The sequence below is a fragment of the Sphaeramia orbicularis genome, chromosome 12 (genome assembly GCF_902148855.1).
Source record: "Sphaeramia orbicularis chromosome 12, fSphaOr1.1, whole genome shotgun sequence".
Lineage (NCBI taxonomy): Eukaryota > Metazoa > Chordata > Actinopteri > Kurtiformes > Apogonidae > Sphaeramia > Sphaeramia orbicularis.
Window position 1 is genome coordinate 23,836,364 of NC_043968.1, and position 27,990 is coordinate 23,864,353.

Below are 27,990 nucleotides of genomic sequence, written 5' to 3' on the forward strand. Positions count from 1 at the left end.
GCTGGGAAAAAATAGATGCGACTGTCTTAGGCTCCTTCGTTAATCCTAAAAAGGTAGGATTGTACAGTTCAGTTTGTCAGTAAATCTTTAAATATTTGGCTTTTCTGCTTAAATATTTTCATTCATTAATTTCAGAAGTCAAGAATTAGAATTGTGTTTTTTGCCATGGAAGTAAACAGGGTTCACACAAGGAATTAGCTTTAGTGGTTTGGTGTATACATATACAGAAGAGGATTAGGGCCATTGGAAAAAAAAAAGTCCAATATATTATTATTATTATTATTATTATTATTATTACTATTCTGAGAAAAAAATTCAGAATTCTGAGATTAAAGTCAGAATTCTGAGAATAAAAGTCAGAATTCTGAGATTAAAGTCAGAATTCTAGGAAAAAAGTCAGAATTCTAAATTTTTTTTCTCGGAATAATAATAAGAAAAATATATTGGACCTTGCCCTGCGATGAACTGGCGACTTGTCCAGGGTGTACCCCGCCTTCGCCCCTATGTAGCTGGGATAGGCTCCAAGCGACCCCCGTGACCCTAGTGAGGATAAAGCGGGCTCAGAAAATGAATGAATGAATATTGGACCTTAATTTTTGGTTTGTTTTTTTTCCCCAGTGGCCCTAATCCTCTTCCATATATACAGAACATGTAGTAAGTAAAAAGCATGCAGTAAAATATAATTAAATTAGATTAAATTAAATTTAATTAAATTAAATACTGTATGTCCATATCTGCCGTATGTTCTTAACCCTTTCATGCATGAATTATGAGACCTGTAATCAAGATTTTTTTGCCTAAAGAAAATTTTCTTATGAACCTATTTTTCATGGAGTTGCAAAAATGTCCGCTCAGCTGGACAGTGCGCGTTTAATTTCTGAAGCAAGGAAACATGTATTTACTAATATATTGTGTGAAAACTATGAAATAAAAAGATTTGTAATGTTTATTTTAGGTAATTAATTTATCAGACAGGGATAGTTGTTTGTTTACTCTCTTTACTAGTTTGTCTGATAAATGAATTGCCTACAATAATTATATGTGGAAGACAGTATGAACCTTTGCCAGACATTTATTTTTAATGCTGCTACTCTGATGTTTTCTCACATTTTAACACTCTAATACCAGTCATTACTCACTTCATGGAGATAATATGCAAAAAAAAAAAAAAAAAAAATACAAATTTTTACAAAAACTGTTAATTACAGACTAATAACTACAATTGATTTACACTTAAACATGTTACTCTAGATCAGGTTTATCAAGAATGGCAAAGTTACAGTAATGGTATGAATTGCAGTGTATGGGATGGTGCATAAGTGTCCACTGTGTTGGCTGATATGGAACTAAAACAACAAATCCATGAATATATAAGAGAACAGCTGTAGAATAGCTGTCCACTGTAGTGACCACTATGCATGAAAGGGTTAAAAAAGAAAGTGTTACAAAAATAGAATAAAATAAATAAGCAGGTAAGATAGAGAATAAACAAGTAAGATAAAGTTTCAAAATGTAAAATATACAGTATACAGTGTGGACAAAACCAATGTGTCTGATTGAGACTATAAAGGTACCGGTTATGGCTCTGTGTAGATAGTATAATCAGCAGGTGGATAAAGTGACAATGCAGAGTATTTGGTGTTGGTGTTATTGAGAGTTTAGAAGTTTAACAGCAGAGGGGTAAAAGTTGTACTTGTGGCATGAGGTTCTGGTCCAAATGGATTATAGCCTCCTGCCTAAGGTAGTTCTAAATTGTAGCTCTGAGTCTGTCAGATTGTTTAATGGAACAGTTTATACTACATTTATTAAGATTTTTCCCACCTAGTAGACATGATGGAGGCACTTTTCTGTATTCAGTTTAAATAAAATAGAGGTAAAAGCTGTAATGTGGGTGTTTTGTGTTAATCCTGTTCTAGAAAATAGATGATACAACACTATAATCTGGGTCAGCGGGCAGTAAACACAAACTGACAGCATAAAATCCCCCAAAAAATATCACATAAGTGTACACAATACATCTGCTTCCATCTGACCCATAAATCTCCTCTTTGATCTTCCTCTTTGCCTCCTGCCTGGTAGCTTCATCTTCATCTTCCGTCTACTTTTATATTCACTAGAAACAATGTAAAATCACATGATTAAACATAAATATACATAAATACATAACAAGAACAAAAAGAATCTGAAAACAAGCAATATCACAGAATACATGAAAACACTAAACACCAGACTAGAAACTTATCAACACCTAAAACTGTTTAACCCATAAAGACCCAAACATCCATCACTGACCAAAAGCATCTACCGATCTAAACTGTTTAATACCTGTTCATCCACTAATCCTATGAATCCATGTAAATAAAACCCATGGAGTTGGATCAATGACAGTGGCTGGACACACTTGATTTATTTTCAATTAATGGTATATTTTACTGAAAAAGTCACTTTTTCTGCAGTTTTCTGTTTTTTGATATAATAACCATCAATTTTAATCTGAGCTTTAATGAATATCCACACCATCAGTAAATTAAATACAGGGAAATACCTGATTTACACAGATAAAATACAAAATACAGAGGATACTATTATAAATAAATGTTGATAAATCACTTTAGATTAGACATAGAGAAAATTTCATTTGAGAACTGGCATAACAGTAGCTCTGGGTCTTTATGGGTTAAGTAAAGTTATGGAAGTTGAGCGACAGGAAACCATTTTTTTTCTGCATCTATTGTCGTTCTCATGTTTAGGGGTGAGGGTCATAGTTTGTATTCATGGTTTGGGACGGATGACCGGGTCTGATTTCATTGTGATAGTTTTTTAAATCCTGTCAATGAGAATTAGTATGTAGAAGTTGCAGTGTGTCTGCCCTCTACTGGCCACAGAGGTTAGTATTAGATGACTTGTTCTTGTCTTATCCTCGCCAGAAGAAGCAACGCACTTTTGTCCTCTGTAGGGGACAAGAGTTTCACTTAAAAAACAAAGCTGTCCAATGAAAAGGACATTCCACAAACTGTTGCATCATGCTGTTTCCAATCAAGACAATTTGTTAATGTCAAAAAGCCAAAACTTGGTGCAAAACCTAATCAAGGTGTTGTCATCTTGCTTCTGACTAAGATCTCTACCAACAGCCTTATTTTTGGAAGTGGACATTATTTCTTTGCTGTGATTGTTTTCTTTCATTTCCATCCTATGTTGCCAATGGAGGTTTGTAAGAATACACATACAGCTGCGAAAAAGGAAAATAACTAATTGAACTGTATTTAAATGTATACATTGTATTGTACTGATTTAAAAAAAAAAAAAAAAAGAAAAGAAAATCTAATAAAAACTAAGTTAAAAATAAAAGACAACACTTTTACTTCCCTGGGTTTCAGGAGGTTTATGCACATTTATGTACAGAAGAAATTAGTTAATATTTCAGCAGGAAGCAAGCAGACGGTGAAGTATACATGGATGCTTTTGAGGCCTTTAGTGTATTTTCTTTAAAAGTCACCAGTCTGAGTGTGATATTAAAAAAAAAAAAAAAAATCTTCCTCTCGCCCACCTGGGCGGTGTCTCCTTCAGACTCAGGTCCTCTACCAGAGGCCTGGGAGCCTGACGGTTCTGCGCAGGATCTTAGCTGTTCCTAGGACTGCGCTCTTTAGGACAGAGATCTCTGATGTTGCTCCTGGTATCTGCTGGAGCCATCCTCTCAGCTTGAGGGTCACTGCCCCTAGTGCCACTGATCACCACTGGGACCACTGTTGCCTTCACACCCCACATTTTGATATATATATATATATATATACTGGGTGGGGAAGCAAAATTTACAATGAACATTTAGTTGTTTTTTCTCAGCAGGCACTACATCAATTGTTTTGAAACCAAACATATATTGATGTCATAATCATACCTAACACTATTATCCATACCTTTTCAGAAACTTTTGCCCATATGAGTAATCAGGAAAGCAAACGTCAAAGAGTGTGTGATTTGCTGAATGCACTCGTCACACCAAAGGAGATTTCAAAAATAGTTGGAGTGTCCATAAAGACTGTTTATAATGGAAAGAAGAGAATGACTATGAGCAAAACTATTACGAGAAAGTCTGGAAGATACTATTAAAGAAGAATGGGAGAAGTTGTCACCCGAATATTTGAGGAACACTTGCGCAAGTTTCAGGAAGCGTGTGAAGGCAGTTATTGAGAAAGAAGGAGGACACATAGAAAAAAAACATTTTCTATTATGTAAATTTTCTTGTGGCAAATAAATTCTCATGACTTTCAATAAACTAATTGGTCATACACTGTCTTTCAATCCCTGCCTCAAAATATTGTAAATTTTGCTTCCCCACCCTGTATATATATATATACATATATATATATATATATATATATATATATAGAGAGAGAGAGAGAGAGAGAGAGAGAGAGAGAGAGAGAGAGAGAGAGAGAGAGAGAGAGAGAGAGAGTTATGGGACAGTGGCTGAGAGCAGACGAGCATTAATAAATACATTTAATTAAAACATCAACCAATGTAATTATCCTTCTTAAAGAGAAGAAACTAAAATGCACATGGAGCCCAAAAAATAATCAGCTTGTAACTTTACAATATAATTTACAACTGAATTTCAGAGGATAAACCAACAGAGCTCTGCATCCTCACCAATGAACCTCAGCTTCATTAGTTTCTAATTATGGTACTATTTTGTTAGGACCACAACAAGAGAGTGTGTAATAACTGAAAATGAAATCAAAGTCTTAAAGTTTCAGACTGTCAGACATTGTACTGGAAATGGATCGTGACAAGAAAAATATTAGATTTAAATAAAATTGTATCAATCAGCAAATGTGGAAACCTGTGTAACTCATTTGGTTCTTTAAGAAATAAGCCCACACTTGAATGTTTGAAAAAAATCTTTTTCATCCACCACCGAAGATACTGAACTCAACTGATAAATACTTAAAGCTGATTGATCGAGGCTTAATAGCAGCCATAGCCTCTGAAAGTTACCCTCTGACACAGTGAACCCACCATCATCACAGTGGATCAGCCAACATGATTAATTACACATTAATTACACCTCTCTCTAAGGGAAAGTTGTTTAACATATTTGTCCACAAAAGGTTGCAGAGCCATTTCTATGGCTCCGGCACAGCTTTTAACAATTGATATTCACATATAAAAAATATTAAATATCATAATAATTCAGAACAGTATGAACTTTGCACAAATGATATAGACAGATGATATAGATGACATACTGTAGTAACAGAAATGTAAAGAGCAGATTTAAGCACTACTTGTCCCCTTTGTCTAAGAATTGTTTTCATTGAAGCCATCCATTTTTGTCCACAGCAGATTTGGTTAAACTATGTGTGTATATAAAGTTAATAGTTCCATCTGCTGCAGTTTAGTGTCCTAAATGCCTTGCAGGGTCCAAACATCTACTGGCAGCTCCCTCGCCTCACTTTTACTGCTGATATAAAAGCTTTGATTAGATGTTTATGTGTGATGGATGGGGAGCTTTTAAGACCATCAGCCATATCTGACCCTGAGTTCACATGTGATGTGCTGATTGTGGCATTTCCCATTTTACCAGTACATCATTCATTTTGTACCCTCAGCTTACAATGACCTTATTGCTCATGTAATGTCACTTTAAACGTCTCTCTGGTATTTTTCTTTGTCACATTTGAAGTCAATCACTTTTAGGAATAATGTGTATTGTAATGTTGTGGCTACACCCTCATCATCTGCTCCATCTTATGCTGGAGTGTGTACAGCAGCAAAAATTCTAATGCTGATGAAGCGTGTGTCATCTGACCACATTACCATGGCCTGTTTCCATCTGCCAGGCCAGTCTAAATTGGACTCTGAATTATTGGTGGCATCTGTAAATTTATAAAACCGTAAACTAGAGCCATCTGTAAATCTGTCAGCCTTTGGTTTGCCAGTCATGAGAAATTTCCTCTAAGGCAAAAACTAATAGAAACATCGAACAAAATGAGTATATATTTAATTTCCCACGTCTTAAAAATAAAGAGCACACATTACAAAAGTGGTCAGTGTCTTACATTTTTAATCAAATTTCTGTTAAAGACAAACAGAAGAGAACCGGGTTTGACTGAAACTACAAAGAGGAGAGCTAGAGTGAAGGAAAAGCTCTGCGGTTTGTAAAAGTTAGACGACCACTAAAACTAGCAGTGCAATAAGAATTTTAAAAACAGGAAAGCAGCATTTAACATTCTGCATATGAAATTATTAAATGGCACTATGAGACACTGTACAAAAATAATCAGTGACAGAAGAGTAAACATTTCATTCCCTTCCCGCACCTTTTGGCATGACACAGGTAATGTCTCCTGAATGAATGGCACCGGTATTTTGGCTAGGTTGTCTAGAAGTGTGTTAGGGTTTCATATACAAACTCCTGGACAACCTGATCAGTACATCAGTAGAGGCAATAAGAGATGGGTCAGCCAGCTGCCTTTAAACAAGACATTTCATCTACAAATTCTCCAGCTAACAGATCCAAGCTTGGATCAATGAAATGTTGTCAGACCGTATAATGTCAAACAGGGTGCTAAGAAAAACCAGCATGTATACAATCTACTCTCCTAGATAAATTAAAGGATAAAAAGTTCTTTACAGTACTCTGATATCGCTCCACAACCCACCTTTAGTAAAGCCACAAGTATTCAAGTACCTGAGAGCATCTTTTAAATGTCCCATTGTGCTCTAGCTGCCGGTAACAGAGCTAAAGTGTTTGGTGTTTAACCATAATACTATGGCTGCACATTCTCAGTGATAACAGACAGCACCGGTAACACGTCTTTTCCTGATGGCTAAGTTAATGCATCTACCTTGAACTGCTCAAACAGCAGATTGATGTAAACATTTAAGGCTTTAGTGATTTGTCTGAAATGAGCTGAGGGAGATTAATCTGCTGCTGTCATTATGAACGGATAACGAGCAGCTGCAGTTCCTATTATGTCTTAATTTAGCCAAACCTGAAGGGGCCAGTTAAAGAAATAGCTTCAATATTAGATGTACATTCATCAAATATTTAGTGCTAAAAAAGTTAATGTTCCATTACAGTTTATGTAATCAACATATATTAGCTAAAATATAAATAGCAATTGGGATATAATACATAAATGACAGGGAATAAGGTAGCTTGATCACATCTGGGAGAAAAAATTAAGGCTGAATTAAACAAAACCACAGTGACCAGCTCCCACCACAGGAGGGCACTATTACCCTGACAATACTGCTTCAGTCATTCCTCCTTGAATCTACTGCTCCATTTTTAAACATGAGGCATATCTGAACTTCTCAACATAACGATCAGTAACTGAAGGGCTCCAGTTCACAATGCAATATCCACCGTTTATGTTGTAGGAATCATTTGAGCCCTTATCTCATACTCCTGTTAAAATGGATATTCCTGTGTTTTTAACAGAAAACCATTAATTTGTTAACAGATACAACACAAGCAAAAACTAAGCACCAGTGGTTTAAAACCATTTCTTGTCTTCAAGGCTAACACTTGAGTCTGTGTCAGGGCTCAGTTTGACCAGATGTGTTTGCCACATGTTCTGTCTACTTATTTGGAGGGTGGCCGACATCAAGTCTCCTCTGGACGGAACCTCTCTTTCGGACAGCTGGCCCAGTGCTGACCACACTTCCCGGTGTGGCTGGGGTCTGGAAGAAAGACTTGGAGGCAGATGCCATGTTTTCTTTAGGAGTATGTGGAGTCTGTGAAGAGATAGTGCATGTATTATGTTACATGTATTATAATGATGATCATCATGAGAATGAATATCATTTTGAATGATTACACTGTGTTCTGTTCCTGTCTTCATACAAATGAAATATAAACCATTTCTTGCCATTTTTTCTCTGACATGTCACATAACATGAAGTCATTACTTGACTTGACCCTGTTCCCTTTTCCTACCAGACATCATGAAGGCTTCACATGTGAATGTGAAAGTGGGTGGGAACAAGACAACATCCCTGATTAATGCCTTGCTGTAACATGGTCATTGCCATGCATTCATTTGCCATCAGCGCCTCTGTTGGGTTTTACAGACATGAACATTAATCCCAATTTAAATACATGGAGATGAATCAACTTGAACTGTTATGGCACAAAGTGTCTAGATGAGTTAATATGAGTAAAGCCTTTGCTAGGCAAATGCCACAATTGCTTTTGTGTCAAGCTGTGTGGTGGCATTTTGCAAGTGCCTGATAACAGAAAGCTCATATTTCATGAAGCGACAAGTTCACACATATAGCCATCCTTACCAGGGGCTCTGGTGTGCTGATGCCGACTGACTGTCGGGGTCCTAAAGGTGAATGTGGTGTTCCGTACAGCTGGGTTTGTTCTGGAGTGGATGGCACCGGAGCTGAGGACTCATTGACCTCTGAACCCACTGCCAGGCCATACGGTGCTGCCCCCACCATAAAGTGGGTTGGTGGCATAACAGCAGGCAAGCTGAAGCTCAGTTTGGTCTGAGCATCAGAGCCTTGTTGCTGTAGGCTGCTCGCTACCAGTGGATAGTGAGAGATGGCGGCGGAGGGCACCAGGACATAGGGCAGCGCCAAAGTGGGAACACTATTAGAAGGAAGTGCCAGACCCGCAGGTGATTGGCCAGCAGACAGGAAGAAGTTGAGGCTGTTCAATCCTGGAAATAAGAAGGGGATGCAACATTTGTGATTAACTTTATGTTTCACTGAACTGACTGCAGATGGTGCATATTTTGCTTGGCAGGTGCATCGATTAGACCTTGTTAAAACTGCCAGCTCACATCCATTTCACTGGTATATTCAGAATGATTTAAGAAAGTCTAGACAGCAAAATACTATAAAAAAAACACAGTTTTTGTAAAGTGGATTCAAACTACAGAGATGTTTTCAAATGTAATTCCAGTCAGATTTACTCTACATACAAATTACTAAGAGTACTGATCAGAAAACCATGCTGCTGCTAGCATAACAAAGGCAGGAACACGATCTGTGGTCAGACACATAGATGACGTGTCTGCTGGCACTTTAGAGGAAGGCTTCTGTATGGGTAAGGCACTGAATATTAGCATCACCAGCGTAGCTACAGTCACATGTCTGCATCATTACCATAACCCTCTCAGACAGGTTACCTCTCACTTCTGAACACTACAAAACACAAGTCTCTTACATATCTAAGGCTGTACCTTGTACTAGAAAGTCTTTAACATCAATTCATTAAGTCTACTTTAACGCCAACTTCAAAAGATTTACAAGTAATTTTAGTATGTAAGTAATAACACTTTTCCTGATTTTTTTTAACGAGAGTAGATCAACTGTGCTGTCAACCAAACCAGTGTGCTTCCAGAGGTCAGTAAAATACCTGCATTGTTGGGTACATAGAGGTAGTGTGACGGCTGGGTGGGCTTGCTCCTGTTGACGCCAACAGGGCTCTTGTTTAACCCCTGCTCTTGGGAATGGCCTGCTGGGTAAGTCGGGGACATCCTGGTGATACCTGTTGGTGAACAGTCCTCTGCCTCCCTGAGATGTTCTGCTCTCACCTAAGTTAAAAAAAAAAAAAAAAAAAAGTACTGAATAAATGTGTGAAGATGCCCAGGACACATGATTCTCCTCAAACAGTCCATTTTACATACAGTTTCCCAGTACCACAATATTTGGCTCATCAACTGAAAGCAATGTTGTGACGTTGTATTGTGGGTAATTTTCTTGATGCTGTTCAACAGTAAAGACATTGATGAAAAATGTCACTGGGATAGTGTGCTCTGATTAAGAGTTACATGTCTTATCACATATTTTACAACAAGTATGTAGTCTTTGTGTAACCAAGGAATAAAATAACCCTTGCTGTTGATTTTTTCTAAGAGTGACTTTTCCATAATTACATAACAGAATTAAGGAGAAAACCAAAACAACAAAAACACATCACCATCTATCTAAATCTAAGCACAGCTGCTGTTTCTTAGTCACCACTCATATTTGGGAATGATGAGCTATAAAAGTCAAATTTACCTTGTCATATTCCTCTAACCCAGGCATCCCCTTCCTCTTTGCCACCAGCTCTTCCTCATTCCCTTCATCCCTCCTCCTCTTTCTTCCTTCCTCAGGCTCCAACCTGGGTGACCTCTGACCTTCAGGCGCCTGTTCAGGCCTCTCTGGTGCCCTGTACAGCATGACCACAGATGGCTGGGAGAGGCTGGGTAGGTAGGCCAAGCAGTGGGAGGAGGGGGCAGAGGACAAGGTGTGTTCTGGTTGAAGGGGGGGTGCCATCAGGGTGGAGGGTGCAGGGAGTGAAGTGCTGCTTTGAGCTTGTGCTGTTATGCTGGGACACATACTGTAAAGAAACAAATCCATCACAGCCTGATCAGAATAAAAGCTTCGCCTCACAGCTTTAACCTTCATCGAAACCCTCAGGTTTTGGCCACACATTTGGTCATTTTCCAGACAAAGCATGTAAATTTGTCAGTTGCAGTTTGGTCAAAATGTCCTAAAATGTACTTTATTCACACTTATAGAAAAATAATTTACACAGATGTTGTGTCCGGTCAATAAGCAGACTTGCGTATAGCTACCCAAATAAAAAATTAAATTGTATTTCTTTCATATAGAGTGAGACCACATTTAGCCTACAGCCTTAATTTAAATAATTGATCGTCTCAATCAATTTTCATCAAACAACCATTCCTTTAAAAGTCCTGATTTCCTGTCAGGTTTGGAGATTTCAGTGGGTGTGTTCCATTAAAATGTACTTCTTCCCTATGAAGCTCTAACACATTACTTTTGGGCTCAGTCCAGAATCGTTTTACGAAGCTTTATGTATAAAATACCTTTCAGCAGTTACACACATTTCCATCTGTTCCTTCTAAAACACTTAACCACCACAGCAGTGAGGCAGCAGGAGATGGCAGGCCTACACGACAAGTAAGGAAATATGATTTACTGTGTCTGTGGAGCTAACGTATAGATTCACAGGAAACGGTTAAATCCACAGTAGTCTTGTTTCCTGTTACCTTGTTGTAACCTAGACTAAAGCCAGGAGCCAATGTAAAACTGCTGAGTGTGTAATCAACACAGAAAATAAGAGAATGTCTTCCAGAAAGGAGGCAGTTTGAGCATCTCATAAGACACTGCACTCTAACAATAAACTCTCCTCAATCACACTGATAGACTGTTCTGGTAAAGGTTAGTACATAGGGCTGCAGTTTCTAAATTATGTGGCTGGAACTCTGCTGTGGGGGACTGGAAATAAATCTAAAGCAAGAGGATGCTAGGATGATTACTGAGCATGTTGAGGCTGTGTGTGTTTGTGTGTAAACTCACTCTGTGCTACTTCCAAACTGCAGTCGACACACAGTGGTCTTTCTGGAGTAATCCACAGGCTGGTTTGGTAGAGCTTCAGTGCAGAGAAGGAAAACCATTTGAGACAAATAAACAAAAAATCAACCTTAAACACACAAAACAGTATATTTCCAGTGGATGCTGCATACATATTGTAAAAGCTTACCTGGTGGCTCTGTACAGGGGCTGCTGGGGGCGGAGTTGACCTGTCGTTGGACTGCTACAGAGATCGGGGTGATATTGAAAGAGGCATGGCGTACCATCTTGGCTCTCCTGAGGTCCTGGCCTGTCATTGGCTGCTGTGTGGCCTCAGGTGCTGTAACAGCTGAATTTCCAGAGCCGCTGAACTCGACTGGGCCGAGCCACTTGAAAGCCGGCTTCCTGCCTCTCTCCTCGCGGACGTGGACCTTCTTTATGAGACTCAGGCTGGTCAGCACATTAGCGATGTCATACAAACGCCGCACCTTAGCTGCAGATAACAGGATGATGTCACATGAGCTTTAAGTGGCTTCTCTTACATCACCCAGGATGTAGGTTGAATTATGTTTAATAATGCTGGACTTTCTTACTTTTGTACTTGCTGTGACTCGATGAGTCCTGGCTCTCCTCTATGAGGATCTTTGCTGCTGCATCCAGTGTAACAGTCTGAGTTTTGGATACTAGGAACAGCATCACAAACTTCTGGCTCATGATGCGTAGAGACTTGTCTTTCCTATTGCCAGCAGCTGCAAACAACAGACACACACATTTAGTCATGCATTATACATATGATACATATTTACAAATATTCACCATCACAATATAGTCAATTAAATTCATTGCACAGGAAAAAAACATGTGGAACTATCTCGAAAAGATAATATTCAATTTAATGCAAACTAATAATTGAAACACATTCAGTTTATATTAGAGGTAAGACCACTTATTCTTGGCAGATATGGTGAGTTAGAAACTCAGTATCTACACAATCTTTGTTCCAGTGTCCAGCTTCTAATATTGGCCTTTTCTACTGGAATTACCTACTTTACAGGCAAATAAAGGCTCAAACAATAAAAACTCCTCCCTGATAGTTTTTTACATGTATAGTAGCTCTTCAGTTCCAGATTACAACCTCTAATTTATATAGATGGCACTTTCCATTCAATTTTGTGTGGATGACATTATAAACACATAGATGAGCTGCAGTAATACCTGCTCTATTGTCTAATCCATGCCTGCAGACATTTACTTGGTAATAGATGTCAACTCTGACTTTGTAAACTGCCTCTTTGTCATAAATGTTGTCATTATCCAGTTACACTGCCAAGTCAACAAAAGCACACATGTAATCGGATCATGCCAGGCCTGTCCATTCACACAAAAACTACTTAGTTGTAGTGTTAATTTGATGGCAGCTACTCCTGACATTAAACCTACACTTAAATTTATACATCTGTGACATTTAACTAATGCCTTTATCAAATAACTGCTACAATAAACCTCGGTTTTTATCACTAGTATTAAAGAAACCATTGACAGTGGAGATGCAAGAGAAGAAAGTCTTGGTATGACTCAATCGTTATTTGTCTTTCCTCTTGTTTCTGAATCCTTTGTGTAAAAGTCATTACCATTATTGCCGTCTCCTTCCCCTCCATCATCCTCCCGGCTTGACCCAACATCCTTGGCCTCTGTGGCGAGCTCCATCTGGAGGTGGTAGCCCTGCTGCCGACCCCTACACTGCAGCTCCTTCAGCATGGCTTCCAGCCGGCGGCGGCCATACCAGGTGTAGCTGTTCTTGGCCATCCTGCCCACAATCATGAGAGACTCCAACACGTTGACAATGTCATAAATACGACGTCGCTCCACTCCTGACAGTTTTAACACAAGAGTAGACAAATGACATTAGCATTCTAAAAATGTTATTTATGTACCTGTTTTTCTTGTAGAATCTGAAATTGCACAGCCTCCTATCCTAAAAAGCAGCATTAAGCAAACAGTCATCGCTTTAATTAATAAGAACACAAAGTAATAAGACAAGAGGGTCTTGCTCCAAATTGCAGCTCAGCATCTTTCCACTAAATACAGAGCAATACACTGAGCTGGTATGAAAAAAGGCTCCATAGCAACCATCACTAAATCCAATAACATAAAACATTTACAATGCTCATGAAATGGACATTAGCTGCTTCCATTATTGTCCCCCTCCCATGAGGTGGTAACAATTACTACAGACATAGTCACAGTCATCCATAATTCCCCACCCTCTCTCTTTCCTGTTACAGGCTCTTACCCAGATTGGTTGCCACCTTGTCCAGCGAAATCCAGATGGGGCTGTGTAGTGGGGGGTAATCAGGGTAAAGGGCCAGGAACTTCTGGCACAGCAGACCCAGACTCTTCTGTTTCCTGCTTGGCTTTTTCTCCATCCCATCCTCTTCCTCCACTGCTTCAAACTGGATTAACAGAGAGGTATAATAGATAAATGATTATGTTGTACCACCAACTGAGCAAATTGTAACAACTCATATTTTCCACTATGCCATGCTTACAGTTAAATATTTGTATGGGCAAAAGATTTTCCTTTGGAAATCAGAATTTAGTTGCTAATGTAGGTAAAAACATACTGAACCTGGAAAATTCCACAAATTCCAATTAAAAATCTTTGCAAATGTATTCTTTTAAGCTGTTTTGACACCTTGGCAAAAGAACAACCATTTTATCCATCCAAGAACATGACGTGGATAATGGATGCATTAATCTAAAACTGTTGCTGAACATACCTGACAAGAATCTTCCATCTCTGTGTCCTCTGCCACAGGATTTGGGCTTGCTGGCTTGTCTTTCTCATTCTCTATTGGCCTAAACAGCACCTTTTTCATCTCTCTGTCCCTGATGTCTGGACTTGCTGCACTGATCAGCATCTTCAGGTTGGCTGTGGGCGTCCATGGCTCATTTAAAGGTGTATGTTTGCTTGGGGTAATGTGCATCAGCTCAGGAGTGGCACCTTTCCTGTTTGCCAGCAAAGCAGGGATGCTGGTCTCAGTAGTCTTCAGTGGTGTGGATCTTCTCCTGTCTATACACACATTTTCCTGTGATGGAGACAGTTGTGAGGTTATGTTAGTCAAAATTTGCCTCAGTAGTAAAAGAACCAAAGTGGTATTTATGTGTTGTCTTTCCAGTGTCTAAAATAGGCACCTGTAGAAAGTGAACTTATAGTTTTGAGTCATTAGGATATGTAAGGCACTTTAAAACTGGACAAAAATACATCTTAATACTGCACTCAAGGGCTTCAGTATACTTATAGATTGATAAATATACTTATATACAGTCACGGAAAAATTAGTACACCACCCTTGTTTTCTTCAGTTTCTTGTTCATTTTAATGCCTGGTACAACTAAAGATACATTTGTTTGATCAAATATAATGATAACAAAAATATGTCATAAGAGTTTAATTTCAGAGCTGATATCTAGACATTTTCCATGTTTTCTTGATAAAAACCAAAATCCCTTCAGTTCTTACACCAATATCTATGGCATTGTACTGCCCAAAACAGTGCTTTTAGGCATTCCATGTTTTCTTTTCTGTCTATTTTAGTCACATGATACACACAGGAGTTAGTACTTGATTGCATAACAATTGTTTTTCTTACTTTTGATGGTCTAATATTTTTTTCCGCGACTGTATATAAATATATATTTATAACACTGTGCACTTTCAAGCTAAACTCTCCTTGCATCTACTAGTCATAGGATGCCATCACAGTCATCTGAGGGTCTATATCTGTGGTGACTCATCATTGAGTTGCAATATATAAAACTAGTAACACTGCCCAGGCCAGACTTAAGACCGATAATTAGTCCACCTTACCTTTTGTTCACTTTGGCACCCATTCTCCTCCGTGTCTAGCCCCACCGAAAAACTTTTAATTGGACTTGAGAGGTCTTTCAGTGCGAGACATTCAACTTCCATTTGGAAAAACTGTCACAAAAAATAAGAACAGACATATGCATTAAACTTGTGGCTAAACTGCCCGCTATTTTTATTAGCGGTGTTCAGGAAGAAGTGTTAAAAAAAAAAAAAAAAAAAAAAAAAAAAGAAGTCTAAAGTCTGACGAGGTGATGTGAATTTGGCGCAAACGTTGCTAACTAGCTGTTAGCCAGCTAACTGGGTACTCTACTGTAGCTGAGCTTTCAACTTCACTGCATTACAGCCTACTTTACTATACACATGAGGCAAGATGTTGTAGCAAAGTGAAAACTGAACGTATTAATTAATGACATGACAATTCTTTGTGATTATAGGTAGTAACGTTGGAGTGTTTTTGGTGTTACTATTACTTATTAACTTAGTCAAGATGAAAATCACCTCATTCTATACATTCAGCAAAGTGTCCCCACGTGAAAATTAATAACCATGTATTACAGTGACATACTTACAGTAATAACGCTTAATTAGCTTTAATTAGCTACTTATGCTAATATGACTAGCTCAGCTGACCAGCATACCATAACTGTTAAACCCACCAGAGGGAAAAGGCCACTCCTCACCTTTTCTCCACTGTTCCAATGAATGAAGTGTTTCCGTGCTTCCGTTGTGTGTCCAGTTTTTAAGACTTGTCAGTGCGTCGTTTCTTCAGACCAACATAGCAGCTAATTTCCCTCCTCAAAATAAGCGGGCAGTCCTCCTTAACCTGTACCTCCGATGTATCAACACTCCTTGCCGGCTAGTGGACACTCTGTACTGTCCCGGTGAGAATCCAGCATCACCCGCTTAAGCTTGTTTTCTGGCGCTCTCGGGCCTCTTCCTTCCTGCAGCCAATCAGCGCCTTGCGACCGTTTACGTCATTATCTTTCAGCCATTCGGCGTTTCCAAATTTGTGTGCGCGCCTCAGCCCCCACCAATGGGCGTGACCAACAACCACGCCCCCAGAGATATGTTGGCGGGGCAACCAGCGCGCTGTATCCAAGCAAACGGAGTGTGAAGAACAGAGGTCTCACTCTGCTGCTATTTTCATATACAGAACTAGATTTAGCAGCGAGGAACGCTGTGTTTTATGTTTAGAAGGGTAGTTTTCACAAAACGGTGGAGTTTCACCAAGAATTAACGTCTGGTAACGGTTTAAGTAATGTGAAATGTCAAAATGTAGAATCACAAGTCTCCATAAAAGTCTATCAATTATGCTTCATAGTGGCGTCACATGTGTGTGTCTTTCTACACGATCTTTGTAGCTCAGCTGGGAGGGTCAGCTTCCCCCCAGTTTCTTAAACTAACACCAAAGCCCCGCACCTAGAAACCAGCTATTAATACCTTTAACCTAATCACCGAGGCCTTTGTCTCTGCAGTTGGCTTTAATTGGCTCTGCGGCTGAAACAGACAGATGGAAACACGGGGAGGGAGAGAGGGGAGGGGAGGGGGGGGGTCACTGCGACTGGCGCTAATATCACCTGGGATGCAGCGCGAAAAGTTGTGGTGGGAGAGTTCACTTCTTGCACACAGGGTCCCGCCCTCATGCAAACAGACTGTGGGAGGACTAACCCCAAGTGGTCGAATAATAGACCTCAGTGCACAAAACCTGCCGCCAAATGTTATTCAAATCTGAGCCAAAAAACAGAATAGGTCTATGGTAGTCTAAATCTGTGCAGACCCATTCACTCCAAAGCTGAACTAATACTGCAAAAGAATACTGTAGTGGATACCCTCACTTTCACTGCAAGTGAATTTATGTTTATGTGTACCGTGAATTAATGAAATCTTTATTTTGAACATGTAGACAGTGAAATCCAAACAAAAATCAAGTCACAAAATATAAGTACTGGTGCATAAATGATTGATAAGCAAACAAACAACAAAATAAATAAATAATAGTAAATATGATAATACTACTACTAATGATAATAATAATAATAATAATAATAATAATAATAACAAATGAAATTAAATTATACATGCTCAAAAAAGAAGCAGGAAGAAGTAAAAACTTATGTACTCCTACCCCCAATTTCTATCCCTTATGGTCATTATATAGCAATTATTATTTTGTATGAATATTAATATAATAATAATAACAACATTAATAATAGTATAAAATATCACACTTCTTTTTTCCTATAAACACTAATATGATAATACCCATTCACAACTTTTCCTACCAGATATTAATACCAGATATTAATAAAAAAACTAGAAAGAATAAAGACAAAACAAACAAAAAACTAACAAAAACACGTATACATACATAATATAAATACATATAATATTTTACATTGTTCTATATAGTAATAATATATATATCCATATTTAAAATAGATATTATCAGTGCATATGTGGCAAAGCCCCACTATGAAAAACAACCGGATTCCCCCCCTCAGGCCCTTTCCTCTCTGTATTTTGTAAAATTTATTTGTTTGTATTTGTTTTTAAACTGCATTGAATTTGTTTCTGACTTTCTGAAGAAGAATAACCAAGTCCTTGCAGAAAACAAGACAATGCACAAGTTTACAAATTTGGATTAGGAGAAACACGCCAGAGTCCCAAAAAATATATATGCCAGATTGTTCACAGGTCCAAATTGCTACTAACTGGACCTGATTCCCATCCCAAATCATTGGAGGTCAGTCTGATTTGGCAGCTGAAGCCCTGCAGCTGTACAGAATTGCTTTTATTGCCTGAACATTGAAGAGTGTCGCACAGCTCATCCTCCAGTTTGGCTACTTGGGACAGAAAAAAGTTGAAAATTGATTTAAATTATTTATTAAATTATGATGCTTAAATTATTATTAGTAGTAGTACTTTTCATACAGAGTACTGATGCAGTTTACAGTTCTGGATCATCTGAACACAGAGAATTAAATTAGAGCGCATATTAAGATTGTCTTGGTGCAGATGGCAGCACTGGCTGTCAGTGTTTGTGAAACACTGATTAAAGCAATGTAATTGGAAGAGCTGTTGATCATTTGGGTAGAGTGTAACACAGACAAGTGCACGTTTGTGTACATAAAACATTCTGTTTAAGCATATTATTATACTAAAATATGACATTTTTGCTTTGCTTTTCTACGTATTAGTTCTTTTTACACTTTCTCCTTTGCAACTAAACCTGGCAGCACATAGAGATCTGTCGAATCATTACTTCTTAAACCTGTATAAAAACTTGACTGAAGCTCTACACACAAATATTAAAATGATGTTATACTATCAATCAAAATACAGATTTATTGTTTGTGTCTTAAGTTTTGTGTACAGTGCATCCCTCCTGTCGCCTTTGACTCAGTATTGTGGATAAATAACTTGCAGATCCTAAATGCAACTAGTACTCAAACCTCCATCATGTACACTTCAGACTTTTTGGCCTTGCTTCCTAAAGTTAAACAGTGCTCTTGAGTCTTCCTCTGCCCTTTTCCTTGTCTTTCAGTATTTTTATGATGCCAGTATAATAGTACATTTTTATTGCCTCTGCTTCACTGTGATGCAGACTGACCTTTTCTCAAACTGTTCCCCTGGAAAATAGCTATATCTCACAGAAACCTGAGCCGGACATTTACCCAAAATGTCTGATAACTGACACTGGCATTTAGTTTAAGGCTTCAGACACAGTAAATCAACTTCTCAGGCATGACAGTTTTTGCAAATTTATTTTGGGTAAGACGCTTGTTTTATTCAGTTTCATTTATGAATTTCTTGATGCACCGCTCTCAGTAGCTGGTAGAAAAACAAGGGTGATGGTGAGGGACATGACATTCAATGGAGGATCCAGTTGATGTTTTCACAGTATCCTACAGGCATCTTTAACATTAGGCCACCAACCCCTTAACACTGGCAACTGTTTTCACTAGTTATGACATTATGGCAACGGTGCTTCATTGACGAAAATGGTTACAATTTAAAATGACCTACAGCTAAGTTTTTAGATTTCAACTACATTTTCAATCCCCTAAAGGAGAGCTGATCATCTACGCGAGCTCTGTAAAAGAAGAGCAAGTGTGTGCATGTCTTCTGAGATACGACGATGTGTATGGAACAGGAAGCACAAAACCAGCAGTTGTGTTGCAACACTAAAGCAGAATTTAAAAGCAGTGATATACATGGTGACTTACTAAAGAAGCTATTTACTTTAAAACCTGAAAATCCTGAAATCACTCAAGAAGAGCAGTGTCATGATAAATGGGAGAAATGAACAATTTTCATTTCAACGTCACATTACTAAAACCAATTGTTAATCACAAAGGTTTTTTATGGTCAATGTATCCCGAATGTCCCTTATGTTTGTTTTGTATTGTACAGATATCAAACAATAAAAATAAAGTGAAAAAGAAAAAAATGAAAATTCTGAAGTCAACTTCAACTTGTACAGCATTGCATGATTTTAACAGTTTCCTCTGAAATAAAAAATAATATTTGGTGATTAAGACACGTCTCCTCATTCCATCCCCCTGTCACTATACAGGGTGTCCCATAAGTCTCCATACATAGGAAAAATAAACGTTTCTTGACATAAACCATTTTTATTTTATATAATATGCTCTATATGGCTGCCATTTTGTCAGGAACACATTTCAATGCGTGTCCTCCACTGCTGAAGAACTATAAAGAAGAAATATAAAGAAATACATGTTAGAACCATATGTATTATGTCTCCTAAGTATGGAGACTTATGGGACACCCTGTAGATTAAGATCCAATCGTCCTAAACCAGGATGTTTTTGATATTAGTTGTCACCACCTCTACAGGGACTGTTTCACTGAGTGACTCATGAGGAACAAAGCACAACTGACCCCTCAAATGTGATTTAACATGAGCCATCTTGGCTAAAACCCGAACAGCCTCTGAAGGAAGTAAATCAATTCTAATTGAAACTATAGATGCCTTAGAGCAACACTACACCCTTCCCTTCAATTTAGGTATTTAGCTAATGTTTCTGTCAAGAGCAACTTTAGAGGGAACACAAAAATAGCACATCCAAGGAAGAAGGTCAAAAGGCAAAATGACCTGAGTACTTACTACACAGTATGTAAAATTGAAAAATGTAAAACAGCCAAATGATAAAGGTAAGATAAATGAAAAGAAGTTCAGATCACAGAGGATTGTGTCTGGTTAGATGTGAAAATCTGAATATGTTGCATTTAGTTCAGATATTCTATAAAAAATGTAACAAAATGAACTGCAAGTGACATGTGGAACCTGCAAAAGAAAGAGCCAAGCTTCAACATGGGCATTAAATGTGTGTGCGTGTGCATGTGCGTGTGCATGTGCGTGTGTGTGTGCGTGTGCGTGTGTGTGTCTGTGTGTGTGTGTGTGCTGGTGGGGGTTTGAGGTTGAGTGTACCTGCTGGGGTCCTCTGGTCTTTGATTTTAGTGTGTGTGGTTGTGTGTGTTTAGGTGTGTGTGAGGCGGGTTGGGACTTGCCTGCAGGTTGTCAGGGAGTCAGCTGAAGCTCCTAACAGTTATATGTGACCGCCTTCTCCTGTTTACACTGCTCTGTGACTTTTGAATGGCAAGACACGGCATTGATTGGACCGTCAAGACTGAAAATCCTAAGACGCCATGTTTCCAACGGTCTGATCTATTTTACTGATTTTTCACTGCATGTTGTCAAAGCAGTCAAACACTCAACTTAAAATATTAAACAAAGTATTTACAGCTCTGTGACTGTATGCTGATGTGGGTCAAAACACAGTAATGTCCCGTCAGAGAGCAAAATTTAATTGATTGCCATTCCAACATTTATTTCAATATAAAGTAGCTCCTTGTTTTGGATAATCCCTTTTGGCCCAACTAAAAAATGAATGAAAAAAAATGAAAAAATGAATTTAAAAGTAAAAATGTGTGTTATTTAGCAGCACTAATCTGTCAAATTGTCTCTAAAATGTCCCGTCAGAGAGATTTCAAATAGTGCAGATGTGGCTTTATGTATTTGCTTCAGTATTTCAGTCAGGAAAACTGGAGTTGTTATTAAATCTGTCAGTTAACATTCAGTATGACCTGTCAGCTGTACCTATGAATTGTTGATAAATTAAGTAAGAATATATATATATATATATATGTATACAGGGTGGGGAAGCAAAATTTACAATGAACATTTAGTTGTTTTTTCTCAGCAGGCACTACATCAATTGTTTTGAAACCAAACATATATTGATGTCATAATCATACCTAACACTATTATCCATACCTTTTCAGAAACTTTTGCCCATATGAGTAATCAGAAGAGCAAACGTCAAAGAGTGTGTGATTTGCCGAATGCACTCATCACACCAAAGGAGATTTCAAAAATAGTTGGAGTGTCCATAAAGACTGTTTAAAATGTAAAGAAGAGAATGACTATGAGCAAAACTATTACGAGAAAGTCTGGAAGATACTATTAAAGAAGAATGGGAGAAGTTGTCACCCGAAAATTTGAGGAACACTTGCACAAGTTTCAGGAAGCGTGTGAAGGCAGTTATTGAGAAAGAAGGAGGACACATAGAATAAAAACATTTTCTATTATGTCAATTTTCTTGTGGCAAATAAATTCTCATGACTTTCAATAAACTAATTGGTCATACACTGTCTTTCAATCCCTGTCTCAAAATATTGTAAATTTAGCTTCCCCACCCTGTATATATGTATATATATATATATATATATATATATATATATATATATATATATATATATATATATATATATATATATATATATATATATATATATATGTATGTATGTATGTATGTATGTATATATATATATATATATATATATATATATGTGTGTGTGTATGTATGTTTATATTCTTTCTTTCTTTCTTTCTTTCTTTCTTTCTTTCTTTCTTCCTTCCTTCCTTTCCATTTGTGCTTTCCTTGACAACTCTCAGTGCAAATTGCATTTAGACCACAGGTTGGTCATTGGAGTGTATTAAAAGCTGTAATCTCATCAAGGTGAATTCTTTAACCCCTCCAATGTTTCTGCTTGATTAATAAAACACTTCATCATCCCTCCTCTTTTGCGCCCCCCCCCCCAACTTTTCTTTTCTAAAAGCATCTCCTTAAAGCAGAGGACAGAGGATCAATAGTACTTAGAAGTCTTGTGGTGTTTTAATGGATGCCTCAGTTTTTAAATTATATGAAGACTTACACTTTGCAAAACAACTTTAAAATCTGTTTTGTCCATTTTTTGCAGTACTGCCCAGTTCTTATTAAATAAAATAAAAAATCTCTGTATAGTGTAAACATTTTTCATCTTGAGCCTTGTTGACTGGTGAAGTAGCATGGGAGAAAGTCAAGCAAGTCACAAAAAAATAAACAATCCATCCCGAATTTTTGCTGACAGCCAGGTTTCACAACTTTGTCACCTAAATGACCCACAACACAATGAAGGTTCAGCTCATGTCATCTTAAAACCTAAAAATAGAATGAAACTTGACCACCGTAGCCTGGCAGTGATATGCACAAACCTCAAATGTGAATCTATTGATAATAAGTCAAGTTGATGTGGTTGGTAAACAAACATTATCCAAACAGAGACTGGCTTTGTTTTCAGTTGGTGAAATGATTGACTCATCTCCTGCCACTGCCACTTTGGTAACAGATGCGTTTTCACTTCCATTTCTCTAGAGATAAAAACACATGGAGTAAGATTAATGAGAAGTAGATTAATGAGAGGTGATGCATTAGGCAATATGATCCACTGTGCATAATCAGGTGAATGCAAAATAAACCTGTTTATATCTGAGAGAAGTTCTCCATCTAATGCTCCACTCAGTTTGAATAGAAATGATGGTGCCTCATGTTCTCATCTGCGGCAGGATGTGATTTCGTTTCACCAACGAAACAAGAAGAAAACAATTTGGTGTAATTTGGCATTGAGCTGGCGGCCAGCTGCTTGTTAGGGTTCACATGTGTGATGTATGGTTTATGGGCAGAGCCCGCAGGAAGCAGCGCAGCACTGCTGTGAAATGGATCATCAGCCCAGGGTCCCATCTCTCAACACATTTACTCTACAGGGTCTCCACAATGCATCCCAAATACCAGCTATTTGCTGCTGTATGGGGTCTGGCTGTGCTTGGGTGGTTTTTATGATACATTTTTCCTGTTTTGTTTCTGTATAACAAACATATTTTCTAAGCTCCAGTGATTTCTGTTTTTCGGGACTGCAAGAACTCCTTCTGAGCAGTCACATTGTCCTGAATGTACAAATATGAAGGTACAGTTGTGCTCATAAGTTTACTTACACTAGCAGAATTTGTGATTCTTTGGCCATTTTTCAGAGAATATGAATGATAATACAAAAACTTTTCTGTCACTTGTGGCTAGTGGTTAGTTGAAGCCATTTATCATACAAATGTGTTTGATCTTTTTAAATCATACTGACAACAGAAACTGTCCAAATGACCCTGATCTAAAGTGTACATACCCTAGTTCTTAATCCTCTGTATTGGTCCCTTTAACATCAATGACAGCCTGAAATCTTTTGTGGTAGATGTGGATGAGGCACTTAACTTTCTCAGATGGTATAGCTCCCCATTTTTCCTGACAAAACTCCTGCAGTTCCTGTAAGATTTTGGGTTTTCTTGCATGAACTGCATGTTTGAGACCTCCCCAAAGTGGCTCAATGATACTGAGGTCAGCAGACTGAAATGGACACTGCTTCACCTTCACTTTTTGCTGCTGTAGCCAATGACAGGTGGACTTGCCCTTGTGTTTTGGGTCATTGTCATGTTGGATCATCCAAGACCGTCCCATAGACATTCTGTCTGTGTATGTAAACTTAGGAGCACAACTGTAAACTACAAACACCAGTCAGCTCCTGGTCTTATATGCCTATGCACAGTTTACCAAAACAGCTGCATTTTTAGCAGAAATACAAATCTGGGACACATATAAAATCTGCCAGAACTGATGTCATCTGAGTTTAAGTGAAGTTACCTGACCACTAGAGGTGACATGGAGAATGTGTCAGTATGTGGTTCCATGTTTTGCTCATGCAGTTATCTCTTGTGTCATGACCTGGCTCATAGCCATAACAAAACAACTAAACACAACAAATACGGTTAACCAAAATTTATTACAAGTGATAAAAGAAAGCCAAAATAATCCAACCAAAAGACAAGAGCCAAAACTGAAACCATATCTGGCCAGATGACAAACAACTCAAAACACAAAAGAACAGGAGGTCTAAGGCTGTGCAGCAGCACAACCGAAAATGAGCAGGAAAGAGAAAGAGGATGAATGCCTCTCAGGCTTTATAGCCACACCCCAGGTGATTGCAGGAGACAGAGCATCTGCAAGCCCTAGAATTAGAGCATCTAGAAAAGAAACTAAGAAAAAGAAAGGCTGGGCCGTGACACTTGTTTTACTGTATACACTGAACAAAAATCTAAACCCAACACTTTTGTTTTTATTCCCATTTTTCAGGAGCGGAACTCAAAGATCTAAAACTTTTTCTACAGAAAAGGCCTATTTCTCTCAAATATTGTTCACAAATTTGTCTAAATCTGCATTAGTGAGCACTTAATAATAATAATAATAATAATAATAATAATAATAATAATAATAATAATAATAATAATAATAATAATAATAACAATAACAATAACAATAACAATAACAATAATAATAATAATAATAATAATAATAACAACCCATATCCATAATCCACCCACCTCACAGGTGTGGCATATCCAGATGCTGGTTAGACATTATGATTATTGCACAGGTGTCCCTTAGGCTGGCCACAACAAAAGGCCACTCTAAAATGGGTAGTTTTACTGTATCGGGGGTGTCAGTCAGTATCTGGTGTGACCATCATTTGTCTCATGCAGTGCAACACATCTCCATTTATCAGATGAGTAGAGGTCCCACATGAATTCAAACTGTACATGTGATGTTACCGACTGAATGATGTTCAGAAAAATATTCCCTATGCAATAAAAAAAAAACGTGTTTCATTCTGAAGGTCTGAAATTGCTCTAAAAAAAGCAAAGGAAAATGTCCTCTAATTTCTTTTATTCCACACAAACTAACAACTCAACAGCTTCTTTTCCCTCTTTTCACTCAGGGTGATTTACAGCTCCAGTGACTTTCAACCTCATCATCATCTGTACCTTTTATATCAGATGCGTTTGAGTAGAAGTGACCTTGAAAATGTCTTAACTATAGTTTATAGTTTGTGTTTCATTAGATATTCTGGTACCGTAACTCAAATAGATGAATCACCCATGGGTGTTCAATGTGCACGGTGAAGTATTCATTATCACTCAAACCTTGGATGCAAAGTGTATGTATGAGCTTCAGATCTGAGGCAACAATGAAGTATGCTGTAGCTGACTTCTGATGAAGGGAACAGGATATAAACCAGGATATAAACATCACGAGTGCATCAGTTTTATGGCTGTCATACAAAAGATCTGAGGCACATTTTACTAAACACGGCTGAACTTTAATCTCTATTTCTGATTGATATGGTTGTAAACTGCAGAAGACATGACCCACAGCTAAAAGCAAAGCAGCTGCAGAAAAAAACCTCTCACTAAATCATTTTGAACTGACTGTAGAAATGTAGCATTTTCGAGGTTTTTCTTTATCACAGCTACTTAATATAAGTAAAACCAACATTTGATACATATATAGTTTTGTTCACATCCTTTTTGCTCAGCATCTGACAATTTTAAGATCTAGTAAAGCTATAGATGATGATTATGAAACTAAAATAAGTTTCCAAGTATGCAGAGTTGACATGTTAATTTTACTTACTTTTCTTATTTTTACAGTGTGACGTCTAATGGTAAGGTGTTAGTTAGTCTGTTACTGTCTTGTATGGAGAGTCAGTCTCTTGGGATATGTAGCTAATCCACCACTAGAGGGCTCTCTTATTCTCTTTTATTCTCTGAAATATAATGGAATATGTGACTGACAAAAATCCCAGTCAGTTTGGCTTTTGAAAAAGGAAAAATGAGAATGAATTAGAATGTGACATCTGCTTGATTTATCATGATACACCTTGATTTAGATATTTTCATGGGTTTATTCTGACAGATTATACAAAGTGTTAATCTCCTTTTCTTTCTCTGTTTTCTTTGGTTTTCTCCTCAGTTTTTGACCCTTTGTTTTGCTCCTTTTCTGTCTTTTTTTTTTTTTTTTTCGGTTTTCCTCCTTTTTTTCCTCCGCTTTCTTTAGTTTCCTCCAGTTTTCCCCATTTTCTCTCTCTGTTTCCTTTGGTTTACTCAGATTTCTCCTTTCATTTTTCCACTTTCCCTCATTTTCCCTCCCTTTCTGTTTTCTTTTGTTTTCTCCCTAAGTCTTCTATTGTTTCTCAGCTTTTTCCTCGGTTTCCTTCTTTTTCTCTCTTCTACTTCTCTAGTTCATCACTCAGTTTTTCCTGGTTTTCTCTCTCCATCTCTACTTTTTTCCAGTTTTTCTCCTATTTTTTTCCTTCAACAACTCCTTTTTCCTCTTTTCTCATGTATTTTCCTAATCTTGTTTTTCTTATCTATTTTACAATGAATCTCACCATTGTCCATTTCCTCTTCCTTCTCCAGATCTTTCTTCTATGTGTTTTGTTTTCAGTCTCCTGGGTCTCTGACTGGGTCCTGTCTGTTCAAGGCCACTCAGGTACATTGGCCCACTCACTGGCTGCTAGGGGCTAATATTAGCAGCTAGTGGCTGCCTCATGTATCATTAGTGTAACCATGTGATCCACACAGTTGGTCCTGCTGAGAGCAGCTTTATCACAGCAGGTCCTTTTGAAATGCTTTTTTTTTTTTTTTTGCTACAACAGACAGTTCTACACCTCAGTGTGGACCTGATGTCCATACTGAAGCTCTCATTTTCATCTTCTTCAGCTGTATGAGACAGACTGGACACTGTGCTTGATTTTTTTTTTTTTTTTTTTTTTTTTTTGCTTTTTTGTTGTTGGTTGTAGCCCTGTTGTAGCCCAGCAAAGAACTGGTACCACTCTGGAACCATCTTTTCAGTTCAGATTACACTGCAAAAAGTAATTTCTAAGAAAATGAAAAAAGCCTTATTTCTAGAACATTTCATATTATTTTTCATCTAAATAGAAAAAAAGCTTGCCAAGAAATATTTACATAAGAAAAATATTCTTATTTTAAAAAATACATCTAACTTTTCGTAATAAGATTTTCCAGCTAATATCCAGCCAGATTTTACTAGTAACAAGTATGGCAATATTTTGCAAATTATCCCAGCAAAGGATCCAGATTGTTTTCCTTATTTTAAGACTGAATACACTTGCACAACTTCTCAATTTAATAATCTGAAGAAATGAAAGCAATTACTCTTATTTTCAGACTTAAGTTCTTATAGCCAGCTCAGTCAGAGACTAAAATTCCTCATTTAAAGTAATTCTGTTTTAAATGAGTGGGATTTCATTGCTTGTGCTAAGCACTGTTTGCTAAAATTCCAGCATTTTTGTCTAGTTTTAAGGTACAGTATGGTTTTTTAGTTGATAGACCTTTTTCTTGTTTTAAGAATTCTAGACAATAATTTTTTTTTTTTGCTCAATATAAGCTAATTTGACCAGATTTAGTAATATTAGGCATATTTCGAGCATTTTTTGCAGTGTAAGTAACGGTCCTGAACTAGTTCTTGAACTGGATCAGTGGAAAAGCAGCTTCCGTTGGCCAATGACTCAGCTCTGACCACACGATCCTCCACAGATCATCAGCA

General features: G+C 37.7%; 1 protein-coding gene across 1 annotated transcript; it reads right to left on the reverse strand.

Moving 5' to 3' along the window:
- Positions 1-6,046: 6,046 nt before the first annotated feature.
- e2f7 (E2F transcription factor 7) lies at positions 6,047-16,055 on the reverse strand. The gene is made up of 12 exons (XM_030148418.1): positions 15,877-16,055; positions 15,197-15,307; positions 14,106-14,414; positions 13,619-13,778; positions 12,957-13,196; positions 11,919-12,074; positions 11,516-11,818; positions 11,332-11,404; positions 10,024-10,345; positions 9,377-9,554; positions 8,296-8,675; positions 6,047-7,743 (listed from the first exon to the last, which is right to left on the reverse strand). The coding sequence occupies exons 2-12, from the start codon at positions 15,296-15,298 to the stop codon at positions 7,588-7,590; spliced, it is 2,379 nt and encodes a 792-aa protein (XP_030004278.1). The 5' UTR covers positions 15,299-15,307; positions 15,877-16,055; the 3' UTR covers positions 6,047-7,587.
- Between the last annotated feature and the right edge of the window lie 11,935 nt (positions 16,056-27,990).